General features: G+C 38.5%; 1 protein-coding gene across 4 annotated transcripts in view; it reads left to right on the top strand.

The window, feature by feature from the left end:
* The window catches only part of ubr3 (ubiquitin protein ligase E3 component n-recognin 3), a 311,396-nt gene that overhangs the window by 192,328 nt on the left and 104,200 nt on the right, over window positions 1–14,868 (top strand). For 2 of the 4 annotated variants that reach the window (XM_048535342.2, XM_048535344.2), the window contains 2 exons: window positions 4,683–4,895; window positions 8,729–8,865. In XM_048535342.2, the coding sequence (XP_048391299.1) occupies window positions 4,683–4,895; window positions 8,729–8,865 (350 nt within the window). The remainder of the gene's footprint in view (window positions 1–4,682; window positions 4,896–8,728; window positions 8,866–14,868) is intronic. The other 2 variants (XM_048535343.2, XM_048535345.1) reach the window with 1 other exon arrangement.

Here is a 14,868-nt window from a genome sequence, read left to right on the forward strand (position 1 = left end):
TTTAAGTCTATGTACATAATTCAAAGTAGGTGAGTATAAAAATAATCAAAAAGACTAATGTTGACCATCATCTCAAAGTAGCCAAGATAGAGAGAGGGGAGCCAGTGGAGCAATTGTCCCAAATGTTTAAAATCAAATCTTTCCTGGAATATTGTTTTCAGTTTGGCACAATTGAGTCTTCAGAAAGATATGGTTATAGTACAGGGTGTAGGTGACTAAATAATAGGTGGCATAAAATCTTTCATTAGATGAAGGAATATTCTGATTATGATGATTGAAGGGTGTAAACAATTTATTTTGTGATGAATCTATTTTGATAATGAAATGAAAATTAGAGCAGTCAGGATGCAGTTTCGTCCAATAGGTAGTCGTCAGGATCTAGAAGTGTGATACCTGTTTTTGTTATTGGTGAATCAGAATTATCATGAGACATTGTTGTTAACAGTACAAATGGATGTGAAACAAAGCTTGGAAAGTGTTCAAGATGTAGATCAATCAACTGATTTGATCCCTTCAAGCTTGAAGGGCTGTATGAGCAACTGCAACCCAATGGTCACATGTACTACATTGGACAAACTGGCAGAAAGCTAGCCACCAGGATACATGAACATCAACTAGCCACAAAACGACATGACCCACTATCACTTGTATCCTTACATAGAGATGAGGAAGGACACCACTTTGATGGGACAACACATCCATCCTAGGACAAGCCAAACAGACCTGCATGAGAATTCGTAGAAGCATGGCATTCCAACTGGAACTCCAACAAACACATTTGATTTGGAGCCAATCTATCATCCTCTGAGAAAGAGAACAGAAAATGACAATGCAGGAAATGACGACATCACCAACCCAAGGAAACCTAACCAGATAAATAGAAAGCAGGACATAACACCAGCACTTCAGAGGCTCACTGATGTTACCTAGAATGGTGATGAAACATCTGAAAACTAACCTTCCAGCTCAGCGAGCAAACTCACATCCAGAACCTCAACCTGAGCTACAAATCTTCTCAAAACTCGCTAACCTTGGCTCCTTTGATAGTTCCTAGATCTTCCCAGGAGGTTTCTTGGCATTTAATTATGGCTTCACTCAGCCATTTTCTCAAAATTAAACCATCAATGTGAATCTTTCTAAACAAATTTAGCTCCATTAGACTTGGATCCAAGCCTTTTAGCACAGTGGTAACTGAATGAGCTGCTTCTCAGAAGGTTAGAACTGGAGTTGTACACTTACATAGATGTTCCCAATAAAAGTTCAGTCTAGCTGGAGGTGTTACACAAATTTAAGAGTCTAGAGCAAATTGAGACTCAGTGCACTTACTAATACAGCTGCACAGGTGTCAACTTCCATTAAAATCAGGTGACCATTTAACCAGACACTTCTTTTCATTGGTCCTGATTTAGAGGTTGTCAAGCAGTTTAACTGTTACAAACCAGATGTGGATGGACTTTCCAGGGCCCAAGAATTTTCTCAATTCAGGCCTGCTGTGACATTTTTGGCTGTCTCAAGCCCATATGCTGGCAGTAATGGCTTGCTGGCCTATTTGCAGGAGGTTTGGCTATCTTTTGGGGTTTTGCTGTGGTCCAACCATTCAGGATATGCCAAGTGAGGCTGTGCAATTGTCTTCACTGAGGTGGTGTTCTCCAAGCTCAGTTGACTTGGTAAGGGTGTTCACTTGCATCAGCATTACCCTGCAATTCATATGCTCCACTTGCCTTTCTAATGACAAAGCCAGTTGTCATCCTTGTTTTACATTCAGATGCACTTCAACTAGGAGATGCTTTTGCATGGTTACATCATTAATCCTATAAACCAAACAGGGTCTCATCATCTCATTAAGGGTTTGGCCAATGTCATATGCCTCTGGCAGTCATCATAACCTCAAAAATCCCCACAGATTTCCCTGGTTCTCAAACTGCTAAGTAAACAAATAGCATCTCAGAATTAGATGATGTTTGGGGGTTGTAATATTCCTTCACCAAATCTATTAACTTTTGAAATGTTTTTGTATTTGGTACTGAAGCAAACATTATGCTCTTACTAAGAGGAGAAGCTGGAGGTCCTCAAGTTGTCAGGAGAATTACTCATTGCTTTTCATCTGCCCTGATGTCATTTGCCCAGGAAAAAAAATGCACTGTTTCCACATACTGGGCCTAGTCTCCAACAGCAGGATCAAACAAATTAAGCCTCCCAAATAACAGCTTGATGTCCAAAATACTTACCCCAACTCAAAGACAACTGAATTTCTTCAGGAGCATTTTTATTCTCTTGTCACCCCATATTTACATATGCATAGTACTTGACACTGGCCTGGCTTCCTCAGAGGCAGTTCTCAGAATGAGCACAACCTCTGACACTCCTGTTTATATTTGTTGGCCAGGGTACCCTGATTGGACCAGATTATCAGCCTCAAAAATTCTATGAGGTCCACCTGGCTGACCTCGTTACAATCTTTAGAACAATACAGTGGCACAGTGGTTAGCACGGCTGTCTCAGTGCTCATGACCCAGGTTTGATCCCAGCCTCTGGCAAATGTGTGGACTGTACACATTCTCACCATGTCAACATGCATTTTGTCCCACAGTCCAAAGATGTGCAGCTTAGATGGATTGGTTATGTTAAATTGACCATAGTGTCCAGGGGTGTGCTGGCTAGGTAGGCTAGCCATGGGAAATGTAGGGTTACAGGGATTGGGGGTGGAGGGGTGAGTCTGGGTGGAATATTGTTCAGAGGGGCAGCATGGTCTTGATGGGCCAAATGGCCTGTTTCCTCACGGTAGGGATTCTGTGATTCTTATCACTACAGTGGGGATTGAAAGAAAGGTACTACGGTAATTGTGGGTGACTTTAACCTGTACATCTATTGTACAAATCAAATTAATAATGGTAGGCAATTGGTAGATAAATTCTTGGTGTGTAAGAATTTCTTCAAACCCATGTATGGTTTTGGTCACCTTGCATAAGGAAGGGACATACATTGTACAAAGGTCATAGAAGTTCACCAGGCTGATTCCTTGGATGGAGGTCTTGTCTTTGGAAATATGTTGAGCAGGTTGGGCCTATTGTTATCAGATGTTAGAAGAATGAGAGATGATTTTACTGAATCAAGAGGTTCTGAGGAAGCTTGACAGGGTGGAGGCATGAATTCCTTCTGTGGAAGAATCAAGAGCAAGTGGGCTCTGTTTAAAACTAAAGGGTTTCCCAGTTAATATGGAGGTGAGGTGGAATTTCTTCAAAAGATCATTAGTGTTTGGAATTCTCTCCTTCAGCAAATGCTGAAAGCTGTGTGAATTAATATGTATGTTCAAAGTTTAATTAAATGAAAATTTTGATTGACCAGAAAGCTGAGGGTTATGGGGAGACAGGCAGGCAGGTGGAGTTAGGCCACATCAGATTAACCATGATCTTACTGGCGGAGCAAACTTGAGGTGCAAAATGGTCTGATGCTGCTCCTAGTTCTTTTAATCTTGTATATTGGAGAAAAGCTATGAGCGATGATTTTACTGCTAGGAATAATGGTTTATTTGTATGGTACTGGACCAACAACCTCATGGCAAGCTATGAAATTGAATTTTAAAAATACATTTTTGGGACTAGCCCCAAATAAACTAGGAAATATGAAATATAAACTGAAAATACTGCAAGCACTCATCAGGTCTAGCAGAATCTGTGGAGAGATAAACATAAATGACATTGATGAATTTTCATCATAACTGGAAAGTTCCAAGGTGACAGGTTTTCAATAAACGGATGAGTGGAAAAAGGAACAAAAGTGAATACCACTTATAGGGCAATAGGAAAACAGCTTTAAAAACAACAAGTTTTATGGGTGAAATCTGCAATCCTTCCATTTTATTATCATGTTATCTATTGTTTATTGAATACTGTTATAGATGTCCTCTGAAATAGCAAGCATGTTAAAAATTATTTTATGATTGCCTCTTCGTGGTGTTTGAGTACTTTGTGGTGATGAATCAAATCTACCTTGCCAATGTTGTCTTCATTCCAAACCAATGTTCACTGAGGCTTTCTCTAGTGTTGGTAAGAAATGTGTCTGAGAGGAGCCATGTAGAAGCATATATAATATTAGGATTGCAGAATTACCTGTTGCTGTACTATATCATTTTATGATGAGTAGAAAACTGTAAAATACTTTAATCTTGTAGAGCAACAGGTCAATAAACAGTTGGGATGAACCGTCAGGGAAAGCAAATGAAGGAACATGAATGTTCCTGGGGTATTTGATGCACAAGAAATGACTGACTACTGTCAAGAGAAGAAAATAGCTTGGATGGATGAAATCAAATAGGTTGTAGCACTGCTTCGAATCTTGTCTATATTAAATGGAGAAAGTTGATGAAAGACTTTTTAAAAACACATTTACTGCTTCCTTATATGGGGAACATCATATAATTCCATCTTCTAAAGGATCCTGTGTCTGTTTGATTGCTTTGGATGTTGGTAAAATTTATACTATTGTATTATGAATTTGTAAGCCAAGAAATGTGAAGTATTACTTCCTCTCATGTAACTTTTATTAATTGTCAATTTTTTTTAATATAAAGTTTCAAAAGGTCTTATGACACTGGATTTAACTGTGAACAGAAGTAGTCTATCATGAGTTAGAAATTGGTGATATTCTTTTATTAAAGTCAGCATGATTTGACTTTCTTTCAGAATGACCAGGTGCTGCAGAGTTTCTCAGTGGATAAAGGAGAGTTTACATGCCCCCTCTGTCGACAGTTTGCCAACAGTGTTCTTCCTTGTCATCCTGAAAAGATTGAGGAGAGGAGTATTTGGTCACCTTACAATAGCAAGAACCTGCTAACTCTCATCAAGGAAGTGGAAGAACAACAGGAACAGTTGGGAATGTTCCCAGTAAGCATTAGCGTAAGGCTGAAAAATCTTTCTTTGTAATTTAGTTTTGAATTTCTAGTCATATAATCCATTCACTAAACAAAAGGAACAAAAAGCTAATGTTGAAAACCTAACGAAAATGAAAATTCTGGAAACACTCGACAGGTCAACTAGTGACTTATGCGAGAACAGAATCAAGTGTTAGATGTTGATCCTTCAACATCCTAGAAATGTTAATTTGGTTATTTTCTTCACAGAAGCTGACAAGCTAATTTCTTGTCTGATTATCTCTGACTAGGATAGAATGCATAGAAGATAATTTATACAAGTAATGTTGGCTGTTGCAGATCAGTCTGCTATTTCTCTCATCCTTCATGCTCATACATGTGGAGCAGTGAGAAATTGATTGATAAGGGAATGAAAGCACACTAGCAAAAGACACAAAACCAGATTGTGAATACTTCTACAGGTTTGTAGATATGACGAGATTAGTGAAAGTAAACGTGGGTTTATTACAGGCAGAGACAGGTGACATTATACTCGTGACAAGGCAATAGTAGGCACAATACTGATACAAAGGATTGGTTTAGTTGTCACATGCACTGTGGTACAGTGGAAGGTGTTGTATTGTGCGCTATTCGCGCGGATCTTACTATGCAACTTGCATCAGGGTAGCAGAACAGGGTGCAGAAACAGCGTTAGAGGTGCAGAGAGGGAGAGACCAGAATTTACATTTGAAAGGTCTGATCAAAAGTCTGATAACAGCAGGGAAGAAGCTGTTCAATTTAGAAAATGCAATAAATATTCCACAATAAAGGACTAAAGGTGAAGTGAGAATGAAGGACTGAAGAAATCAATAGTATAAAAATAGTAGTAGTGGAAAAATTGCGAAGCCTAAGTGATGGTAAATCCAATAGATCTGACAGCTTGCATCGTCTGGTTTTATGAGTGAGCAGCTGTGAGAGTGGATGCATGACTTTTGAACGTCTGTAGCTGTTTAGATTCCCGAACAATTCCCAAGGATTATATGGTAGCATTTAGTGTCTTGCTGTTTACGGAAAGAGGAAGAGAGAAATCAAGAAACTAAATCAGTTGACTTTACATCAGAAGTGTGAAAATTCTGGGTCTATGACTGATATGGTAACAGGACACTCAAAAATATAGTAATTATATAGTTGGGGAGATTCAGCATTTACTTTTGGAGGAAATTGACATTTGTCAAGGACATAATTAGTTGGATGAATACAGGAGGAATGGCTAGAGTATATCTGACCTCTGATATTGCTAAGTCTAGTGGATTGACAGTTACATAATGCTATGTAGTTGCGGTTCTACTGAACATGTCACAGAATTATTTCGCAACTTCGCTGTCTACATAATTCAGGTTTTACATGAACTTCAAATAACATTGCTTAAAATATATGTTTTGGAGATCTCACAAGGAAATTGCATATTTCAGTAGATTCTAAGTTAAATTGTAAATTAAAAGGATATTTCATATAGGCCAAAGATTCTCATTATTTACTGACAGTGAAATAGTGCCGTTCAGTCTTTGATATCTTTAAACTCAAATGTACAAAAATAATTGACTGTTTCAGACGGTAACATTCTGCAGCTAGTAACGGTACCTGTACAATAATACAACTCAAAGGAACTTGGGTGGGGCATGAGATGGTGGGTGGGGCATGAGATGGTGGCTCTTGTGCATGAAACACACAAAGTTAGCGCAAGGTATAGCGGGTAATCGGGAAGGCTAACAGCATGTTGGCCCTTATTTCAGGGGAATTGGAGTATGAGTAGGGAAATCTTACTGCAACTGTGGAAGGTGAAACCTCATAGAATGATATGAGCAGTTTTGGTCTCCTTATTTAAGGAAATAAATCATTTCATTGGATGCAGTTCAGAGAAGGTTCAAAAGGATGATCCCTGGCTATGAAGCGATTGTCTGATGAACAAAGGTTAAACAGGTTGAGACTTTTTATTGGTATTTAGAAGAATGTGAGGCAATCTCATTGAAACATATAGGATTCTTAAGGGGCTTGAAAGAGTAAATACTGAGGCACCGTTTCACCTCATGGAGTCTGGGACGAGCGGGAAGATTTTCAGGATATAGGGCAACAATTTTAGACTGTGATGAGAAGGAATGTTTTCACTCAAAGTGCTCTGAGGCTTTGAAATTCCTTGCCACAGAGGTCTGTAGAGGCAGAATTCTTGTGTATATTTAAGGCTGAGATAGATTCTTGATGAGTAGGGGAATCCAGAGTTATGGGGATAGGACGAGAATGTGGATGGGAGGAATGTCAGAACAGCCATGATCTCATTGAATGGTGGAGCAGGTTTGAGAGGCTGAACAGCTTACTCCTGTTCCTATTTCTCATGGTCTTCTGGTCTTAATAGTTAAATTGATTTGAATCGTTTAATTTACCACGTGCAATGGCATTTGGTACAGTCATAATGTCATCATTGCTTGTTTGCAATCTGTTCACATTGGTTAGCTAGTCATTCATGATTATCTTTCTGCAAAACCAATCAATACTTATGAAACATCAAAAATCACCTTTCTAATCTGATATTTGCATCCTTAAGCATATTGATCATTAGAAATAGACACACACATCAGTACAAATGCAAACTGAGTTTTGCTGTATGTTTATGAACCATATAACCAAATAATCACTGTCTTTATTGGTATAACAAATTTCAATTGCTGTGCTGTGTTGTTCATTATTAGTAGAATTCTAAATTGATACGCAGAGCTGCAGAACATGAGTAAATAAGTAGCTTTGTGGTAGTTGTCAGAGTAGTTACATAATTTGGGAAAAGAATGAAATAATTAAACATATTAATAATCAGCAATAGAATGTTCAAGTTGTATGATTGGGGAAAAATTGGTTAAAATGAAAAGGAGATTGGAGTAGTCGTCATTTGAAAGAGTTGGACTGAGTAAAGTGAATAGAAATACTTTGTTTCTGTTTCTGTATGGGGAATAAATGCATGTCCTTTTATATGTAATGGGATCACATTAATGTTTGAGAGGATTGAACTGCATAAATAGACATAAATTATAAAAGGTACGGATTTAGATAGTTGTGGGTGATTTGTGGCAGTGTCAAATACTTTCAGCACTTTTGTGTTGACCTCAGAAGGAAATATGAAGTTAGGCTGAGGATGATGTGAAACATTTGGTGGAAGATGAAAATCGATGAATTGCAATATTTTTAAAGATTTAAAAATTGTGATTAATCGGTTGTAAATGTTATTTGTTGGGAATGAAGTAGATAGTTGAGGAAGTAATGCGGCTTCTGAAAATAGTTGGGTGAATTTGTTTTCTTCAGTTTGAGTGACGATAAGTTTTGAAGCAGCATTTGGTTGTCATGTAGGAAATCAAAACTTTGCCTACAGACTGTCAAGCCTTTCATGTGTACTTGAATGGGCTGAATCTGGGAGATGCTGTGTAGATTGAGGACAGTTAGATCTTAAAAAAATGATTTTTATTTTTAAATTAGATTTTACAGTTTGATCAGTTTGTATGCCATTTTAATTGGCCAGTTAAACGATAGAAATGAATTTATCAGAATCAGCCCAACAGAGATTATGTTTTAGCTTCTCACTTCACTCTACTGTTGCCAATGCAATTTTTGGTAGTTTTATAGTGGTAGTGTAACAATAATAGCTTGATAAACCAGAAAGTGGGTCTTTTTAATTAAAACTGTTATGCATAATTATTTGAAATTGAGTGTCATCTGTTCTACTATTATTCATAATTGTGAAAAAATTGCATCCTTCATACTATTATTTTCAAAAAGCTATTTTGTGTCTGTTTATTGTAAATGTACCTCTTGCTTGCACTGATTCACTTTTCATAGTCAATAACGAACTTGAGCAAGGAGATGGAATCTGTGATGAAGGACATCAGGAGTGCAACCCAAAAGAAATACATAGATTATGGGAAGACTCCCGGCTCACCAGACAATGACTTTCTCTTCATGTACTCCGTAGCTAGGTATGTAAGCCTTCCTGTTTACTGAAAAATGAATTAGTGAGAAAAAAATAACTTGCCAATGATATGACAAGAATGTTTTGAGTAGCTCAGTATAGTACACATATATTCTAATGCAAAATTGGAATATTTAACTCAGTCGTAGAATTGTTTGCTTTACTGAATGTTTAGTGCAGTTCCCACGGTATTATAAACTAGTTTTATAATTGGTGCTGCTTGTTTCAATGGAGAAATATGTCATGCTATCAAAATCCATACAATAGTATAATCCTTACTCTGTTTCCTGTCTAGATTGTCAGAAAACATTGATCAGTGTTCTAGATGCAAGGTTATTAGTGAATATAAATGCTGTGGGCAGTCCGAGTAAATTTTGGATTGGGTGAAGAAATTGGCTGAAGTGTCAGAAAGATTTTTGGCTTGTTGGAGCCTTCTACTGCTCCTGACTTTTTGAAGTCAAAAACCCATTCAACTTGGTTCAAAGGACCATAGAAGTACAGTAGGCAGATTACGAAATATACAATTTGCTTGACAAAATAAGCAACTGTGCACTAAAATGTTTAAAGTGCAATATTAACATAGACAAATGGTTGCCACAATTCCAGAATGACTGAAATAATTATGGATAAATTTGTAAAAACAGTATGTCTTGATACTCAGCATGCAAAATGCTCAAGTATTATGCGAGATTGTAGCGCGCAATTTAACTTTTTAGTTGTAAGATCTAAGTCAATTACAATTGAGGACTGAGTTTGAGAGATCCGTTCTAAAGTTTACAAGTTCTGCGGAACTTACAAAGCCTATTCAAGGCACAGGTATATTTTCAAAAGTTTTATGGCGTATATTAAGTTTATCATAAAAGCAAAAGAAATAATATTTGATAACAGCAGTGTTTTACAGTTGATCCACTTTAGGGTACCAGTTCACTACATTGGTTGAGTGGGCACAGGTCTCTTGTTCTATTACCTGATAGTCTCCTGTTCTCTTTGATCTTCCTTCTCTTTTTTTGATTTTCCTCACACGTTGAACCCCCTAAAATAAACCCATATTAACCGTTACTTACCACCTCTGTCTGTGTATGATTGGAGACATTGTGTATTCATTGACTTCTTAGTGCATGGCCAATTTTGATTCACTAAAAAATATCAATGCAGTTCCCTGACTCTGTTTCTTTAAACTAATGGTTATCTTGCTGACATCATTTCCTACCTCTCCTGATTCATTTATATGAACTGAAGATACAGTCAGATGGATGGATGACCTCCAGGAATGATAGGGGAGGGAGGCAAATAGTGCTGGACAGCTGTAGTGTTAAAGGATTGAATGGAGAGGAATTTAAGTGTGTACAAGAAAATTATCTGATTCAGTATATGGATGTGCCTACTAGAGAAGGTGCAAAACTTGACTTACTGTTGGGAAATAAAGCAGGGCAGATGACTAAGGTGTCAGTTAGAGGAGTATTTTGGGGTCAGCAACCATAATTCTATTTTAAAATAGTAATGAAAAAGGATAGACTGAATCTAAATGTTAAAGTTCTAAATTGGAAGGACAATTTTGACAGTACTTGGCGAGAACTTTGAAAAGTTGACTGTAGGTTGATGTTCACAGGTAAAGGGACAGCTGGAAAATGTGAAACATTCAAAAATGAAATGAGAGTCCAGAGACATTGTGTTCCTGTTAGGGTGAACGGCAATGCTGGTAGGTGTAAGGAGTGCTGAATGACTAGAGAATTTGAGGTTTTTGTCGAGAGTAAGGAGGAAGCATTTGTCAGGGAGAGACAGCAGAAATCGAATGAATCCCCAGATGAGTACAAAGGCAATCAGGAGGGCAGAAAGGGGACTTGAGATAGCTTTGGCAAATAGGATTAACGAGAATCCAAATGGATTCTACAAATATATTAAGGACAGAAAGGTAACTAAGGTGACAATAGGGCCCCTTAAAAATCAGCAAGGCCACCTATGCGTTGGAACTGCAGGAGTTGGAGGAGATACTGGAAAGAGTATTTTGCATTAGTGTTTACTGTGGAGAAGGACATGGAAGATTGAGAACATGGGGAAACAAATAGCGACATCTTGAAAAATGTCCATATTACAGAGGAGGTGGTGCTGGATTTCTTAAAATGCGTAAAGGCAGACAAATCCCAGGGGCATGATCAGGTGTACCCTAGAACTCTGTCAGAACCTAGGGAGAGATTGTTGGGTCCCTTGCTGTGATATTTGTATCATCAATAGCCCCAGATGAGATGCCGAAAGACTGGAGTATGGCTAATGTTGTGCCACTATTTAAGAAAGGTGGTAAGGACACACCAGGGAATGATAGACTGATGAGCCTGACATCAGTGGTGGGTAAGTTGTTGGAGGGAATCCTGAGGGACAGGATATACTTGGAAAGGCAAAGACTGATTAGGGCTAGTCAACATGGCTTTGTGCATGGGAAATCATGTCTCACTAACTTGATTTGAGTTTTTTGAAGAAGTAACAGTGAGGATTGATGAGGACAGAGCATTGGACATGATCCATATGGACTTCCATAAAGCATTTGACAAGGTCCTCATGGTAGACTGGTTAGCAAGGTTAAATCACATGGATTAGAGGGAGAACTAGCTATTTGGATACAGAATTGGCTTGAAGGTAGAAGGTGGTGGTGGAGGGATCTTGATCAGATGGGCCATTGGGCCATGGAGTGGATGATGGAGTTTAATTTAGATAAATGGGAGATGCTGCATTTTGGAAGGGCAAATGAGGATGCGATGTCCTAGGGAATTTTGCGGAATAAAGACACCTTGGACTGCAGGTTTATAGTTCATTGAAAGTGGAGTCTCAGGTAGATGGGATGGTGAAGAAGGCGTTTGATATGCTTACCTTTATGGGTCAGTGCACTAGGTATAGAAGTTGGGAGGTCCTGTTGTGGCTGTACAGGACATTGGTTATGCCACTGTTTGAATACTGCATGCAGTTCTGATCTCTGTGCTAAAGGAAGGATGTTGTGAAATTTGAAAGGATTCAGAAAAGATTTACAAGGATGTTGCCAGGGTTGAAGGGTTTGAGCCAAAGGAGATGCTAAATAGATTGCTGTTATTTTTCCTGGAGTTTTGGAGGCAGAGGTTATAAATCTTAGAGGTTTATAAAATCCTGAGGGGTATAGATAGGGTAAATAAACAAAGTTTTTTTTTCCCTGGGGTGGGGGTAAACCAAAACTAGAGGGCAATGGTTTAAGATGAGAGGGGAAAGATTTTAAAGGGACCTAAGGGTTAACCTTTTCATGCAGAGGAAGTGCTGGAAGCTGGTACAAATAAAATATTAGAGGCATCTGGATAAGTATGAATCGGAAGGGTTTAGAGGGATATGGGCCAAATGGAACTAGATTAATTTAAGATATCTGGTTAACGTGGATGAGCTGTACATAAGGGTCTGTTTCCATGCTGTCCAGCTGTATGACTCTGTCAATCATTTTATGGGATCATCCCTCTTATATCAGTTTTTGCATCTATTTCCCAACTCTGTAGATCATTTGCCAAGGTAAGACGGTACAAATGAGCAACTTGTGCAACAGCTTAGCATTTGTAGTCACCTTTTTGTGATTCACTATCATTTCTAACTTTTCTGCACTAGAGAACCTAATTCCAGTGTTTTATATATATGCACGCACACATACACACGTGTATGTTTTAAAAGGTTTAGTTTTCTGACATAAGTGCTTGTTTGATTAAATGCCTCTTACGCAAAAGAATTTTCACATGTTAATGTACGTTTACAATACTTGGCCTTTACAGTACAGTGCTATGTTCCTACCTCTGCGCCAGAAGACCTGCATTCAAATCCCACTTGTGTCAGGGGTATGCATTAACATCCCTGGACAGGTTGATTTTAAAAAAATACTTTACCTTGAGCCATGAAACAGCAATTGAACCATAAAATAATAACCTTTATTTTGATCTAGGCCATATGGCTTTTTCTGTTTTACATGTAACTACAAAATGAACAGAATATAGTTTAATTCCTCACTTTGCATAACCTAATCAAAATCTTTTTGAAAAATAATTCAATCTTGCATATATTGTAATAGTATATGTGCTACTGATAGACTTTTGAATCGTATAACCTGAAGTGTTGAATACAGTTCAATGGAAATAAAGTTCAAAGTTATATACCACTTTGATCAGGCCATACTTTGATAATTCTGTACTGTTCTGATCATTCTGATGCATTTGAACCACTTAAACGTTGGAGAAGGTACACGGAAAAGCCATAATTTTGAAACTACTTTCAGTGTTCTAAATTATCTGAAGGGAGCAGAGAGTTGGATTTTTAAGTTTTAAAAGATACTTCATAAATATGTAAATAGTTGTAACACAGAAAAAGGGCAGGCAGGAGCCATTGAGTTAGAACATGACAGATTAGTACCCCACAACACTTATGCGTCAGTGTTCCATATTCCTTAAAATGCTTTGCCTGTTTTTCTAAATATTGAAAGTTTCAATTGATCCAACATTTTGAGTGCCTTGTTTTTGTTCCACATGAATTTGCTAGATTCAGAGAAGGCAAATCAAGATTATACAATCTATCTTCACACTTTTAATCTGTTAAGCTACTTGTTTGTCTGCCATGACTGTAGTAGCCTACTTGCCCCTGTTTCAGGGAATTCTGAATTCAAGTCACACTGCAGGCCTTGAGAACAAATGAAGCTGACATACCAGTGCAGTACCAAGGGTGTGCAGGACTGTTGGATGTGTGATGTTATGAATGTGATTTTAAACTGAGGCTACTTCTTGTCCCCAAAGAATCAATACTCCAGAATGTCAAGGGTATGAATGTACTCTGGATGGGAATCTTTAATGTCTGTCACTAAGAGGCTCAGCAGAACCACTGTTGTCCAAGTCCAAAAAGACTCGGTGGCTGGACTGGTTCTGCAGCTGCTAGGCAGAAAAAAATCTACCTCATCCTTATTAACGTACCTATTGCAAATGTATCTATCCATGTCAGTATTGGTAGGAATGATCACCACAGAGGCATGTGTGAGACAAAGCCCATATTCGCATAAAGGTCTACTCTATTGTATATTGTGGCACCGTCATAATGCTAAATGAAACAAATTTTGAACAGATCTAGTAGCATCCATGAGGTACTGTAGACCATCAGCAGCAGCAGCAGAATTTTATTCCTTCACAACCTCTGACTCATGGCTTTGTAGTTCTCCAACTTATTCTCATCAGCCCAAGAGATCAACGTTGGTTCAATGAAGCTCTGGAGTCTAGCGTAAAGGAAGATTGTTATGCTTGATGGAGGATAATCATCCAGTGCCAAGGCATTAACGCAGGAGTTCCTCAGGCCAGTGACCCAGTGCCAAACATCTTCAACTACCACATCAGTGGCCTTCTTGTCCTCCCTGGCACAGGGCATGTTTGCTGATAAGTTGCGCCAAGTTCAGTATCATTTGTGACTCCTCAGCTACTGAAACGTGTCCATATGCAGCAAGACCTGGACAATCTTCAGGCTCAAGCTGATGTGCCACACATTTGCAAGATGACGGTAATCACCAACAAGAGAGAATCCGTCATTGCCCTTTAACAATTCATGGCATTACTGTCGCTAGATTCCCCAGTATCAACACCTTGGGAGTTACCAATGATCAAAAACAAAACTGCACCAGCCATACAAGTATTTTAGCTGGAAGAGCAGGTGAGAGGCTAGGCGTTCTGTAGCAAATAACTCATCTCCTGTCTTCCCAGTGCCTATTCACCATATTACAAGGCACAAGTCAGGTCTCTGAAGGAATACTCACCACTTAACAGGATGGGTTCAACACCAACATTAAGAAGCTTACCACCGTCTAGGTATCAAGTAGCCTGCTGGTTTCATGCCCAGTGCAACACCATTGGGGCAGCTGTGTGTATCATCTACAAGATGTATTGCAGCAAGGCTCTTTTGACAGCACTTCTCAAATTTGCAATCTTTACACCTCCAAAAAGCAATGGCAGCCACTGCTTTAGAGCACTTAATCTGCAGGTTC

Source organism: Stegostoma tigrinum, chromosome 7 (assembly GCF_030684315.1).
Source record: "Stegostoma tigrinum isolate sSteTig4 chromosome 7, sSteTig4.hap1, whole genome shotgun sequence".
NCBI lineage: Eukaryota > Metazoa > Chordata > Chondrichthyes > Orectolobiformes > Stegostomatidae > Stegostoma > Stegostoma tigrinum.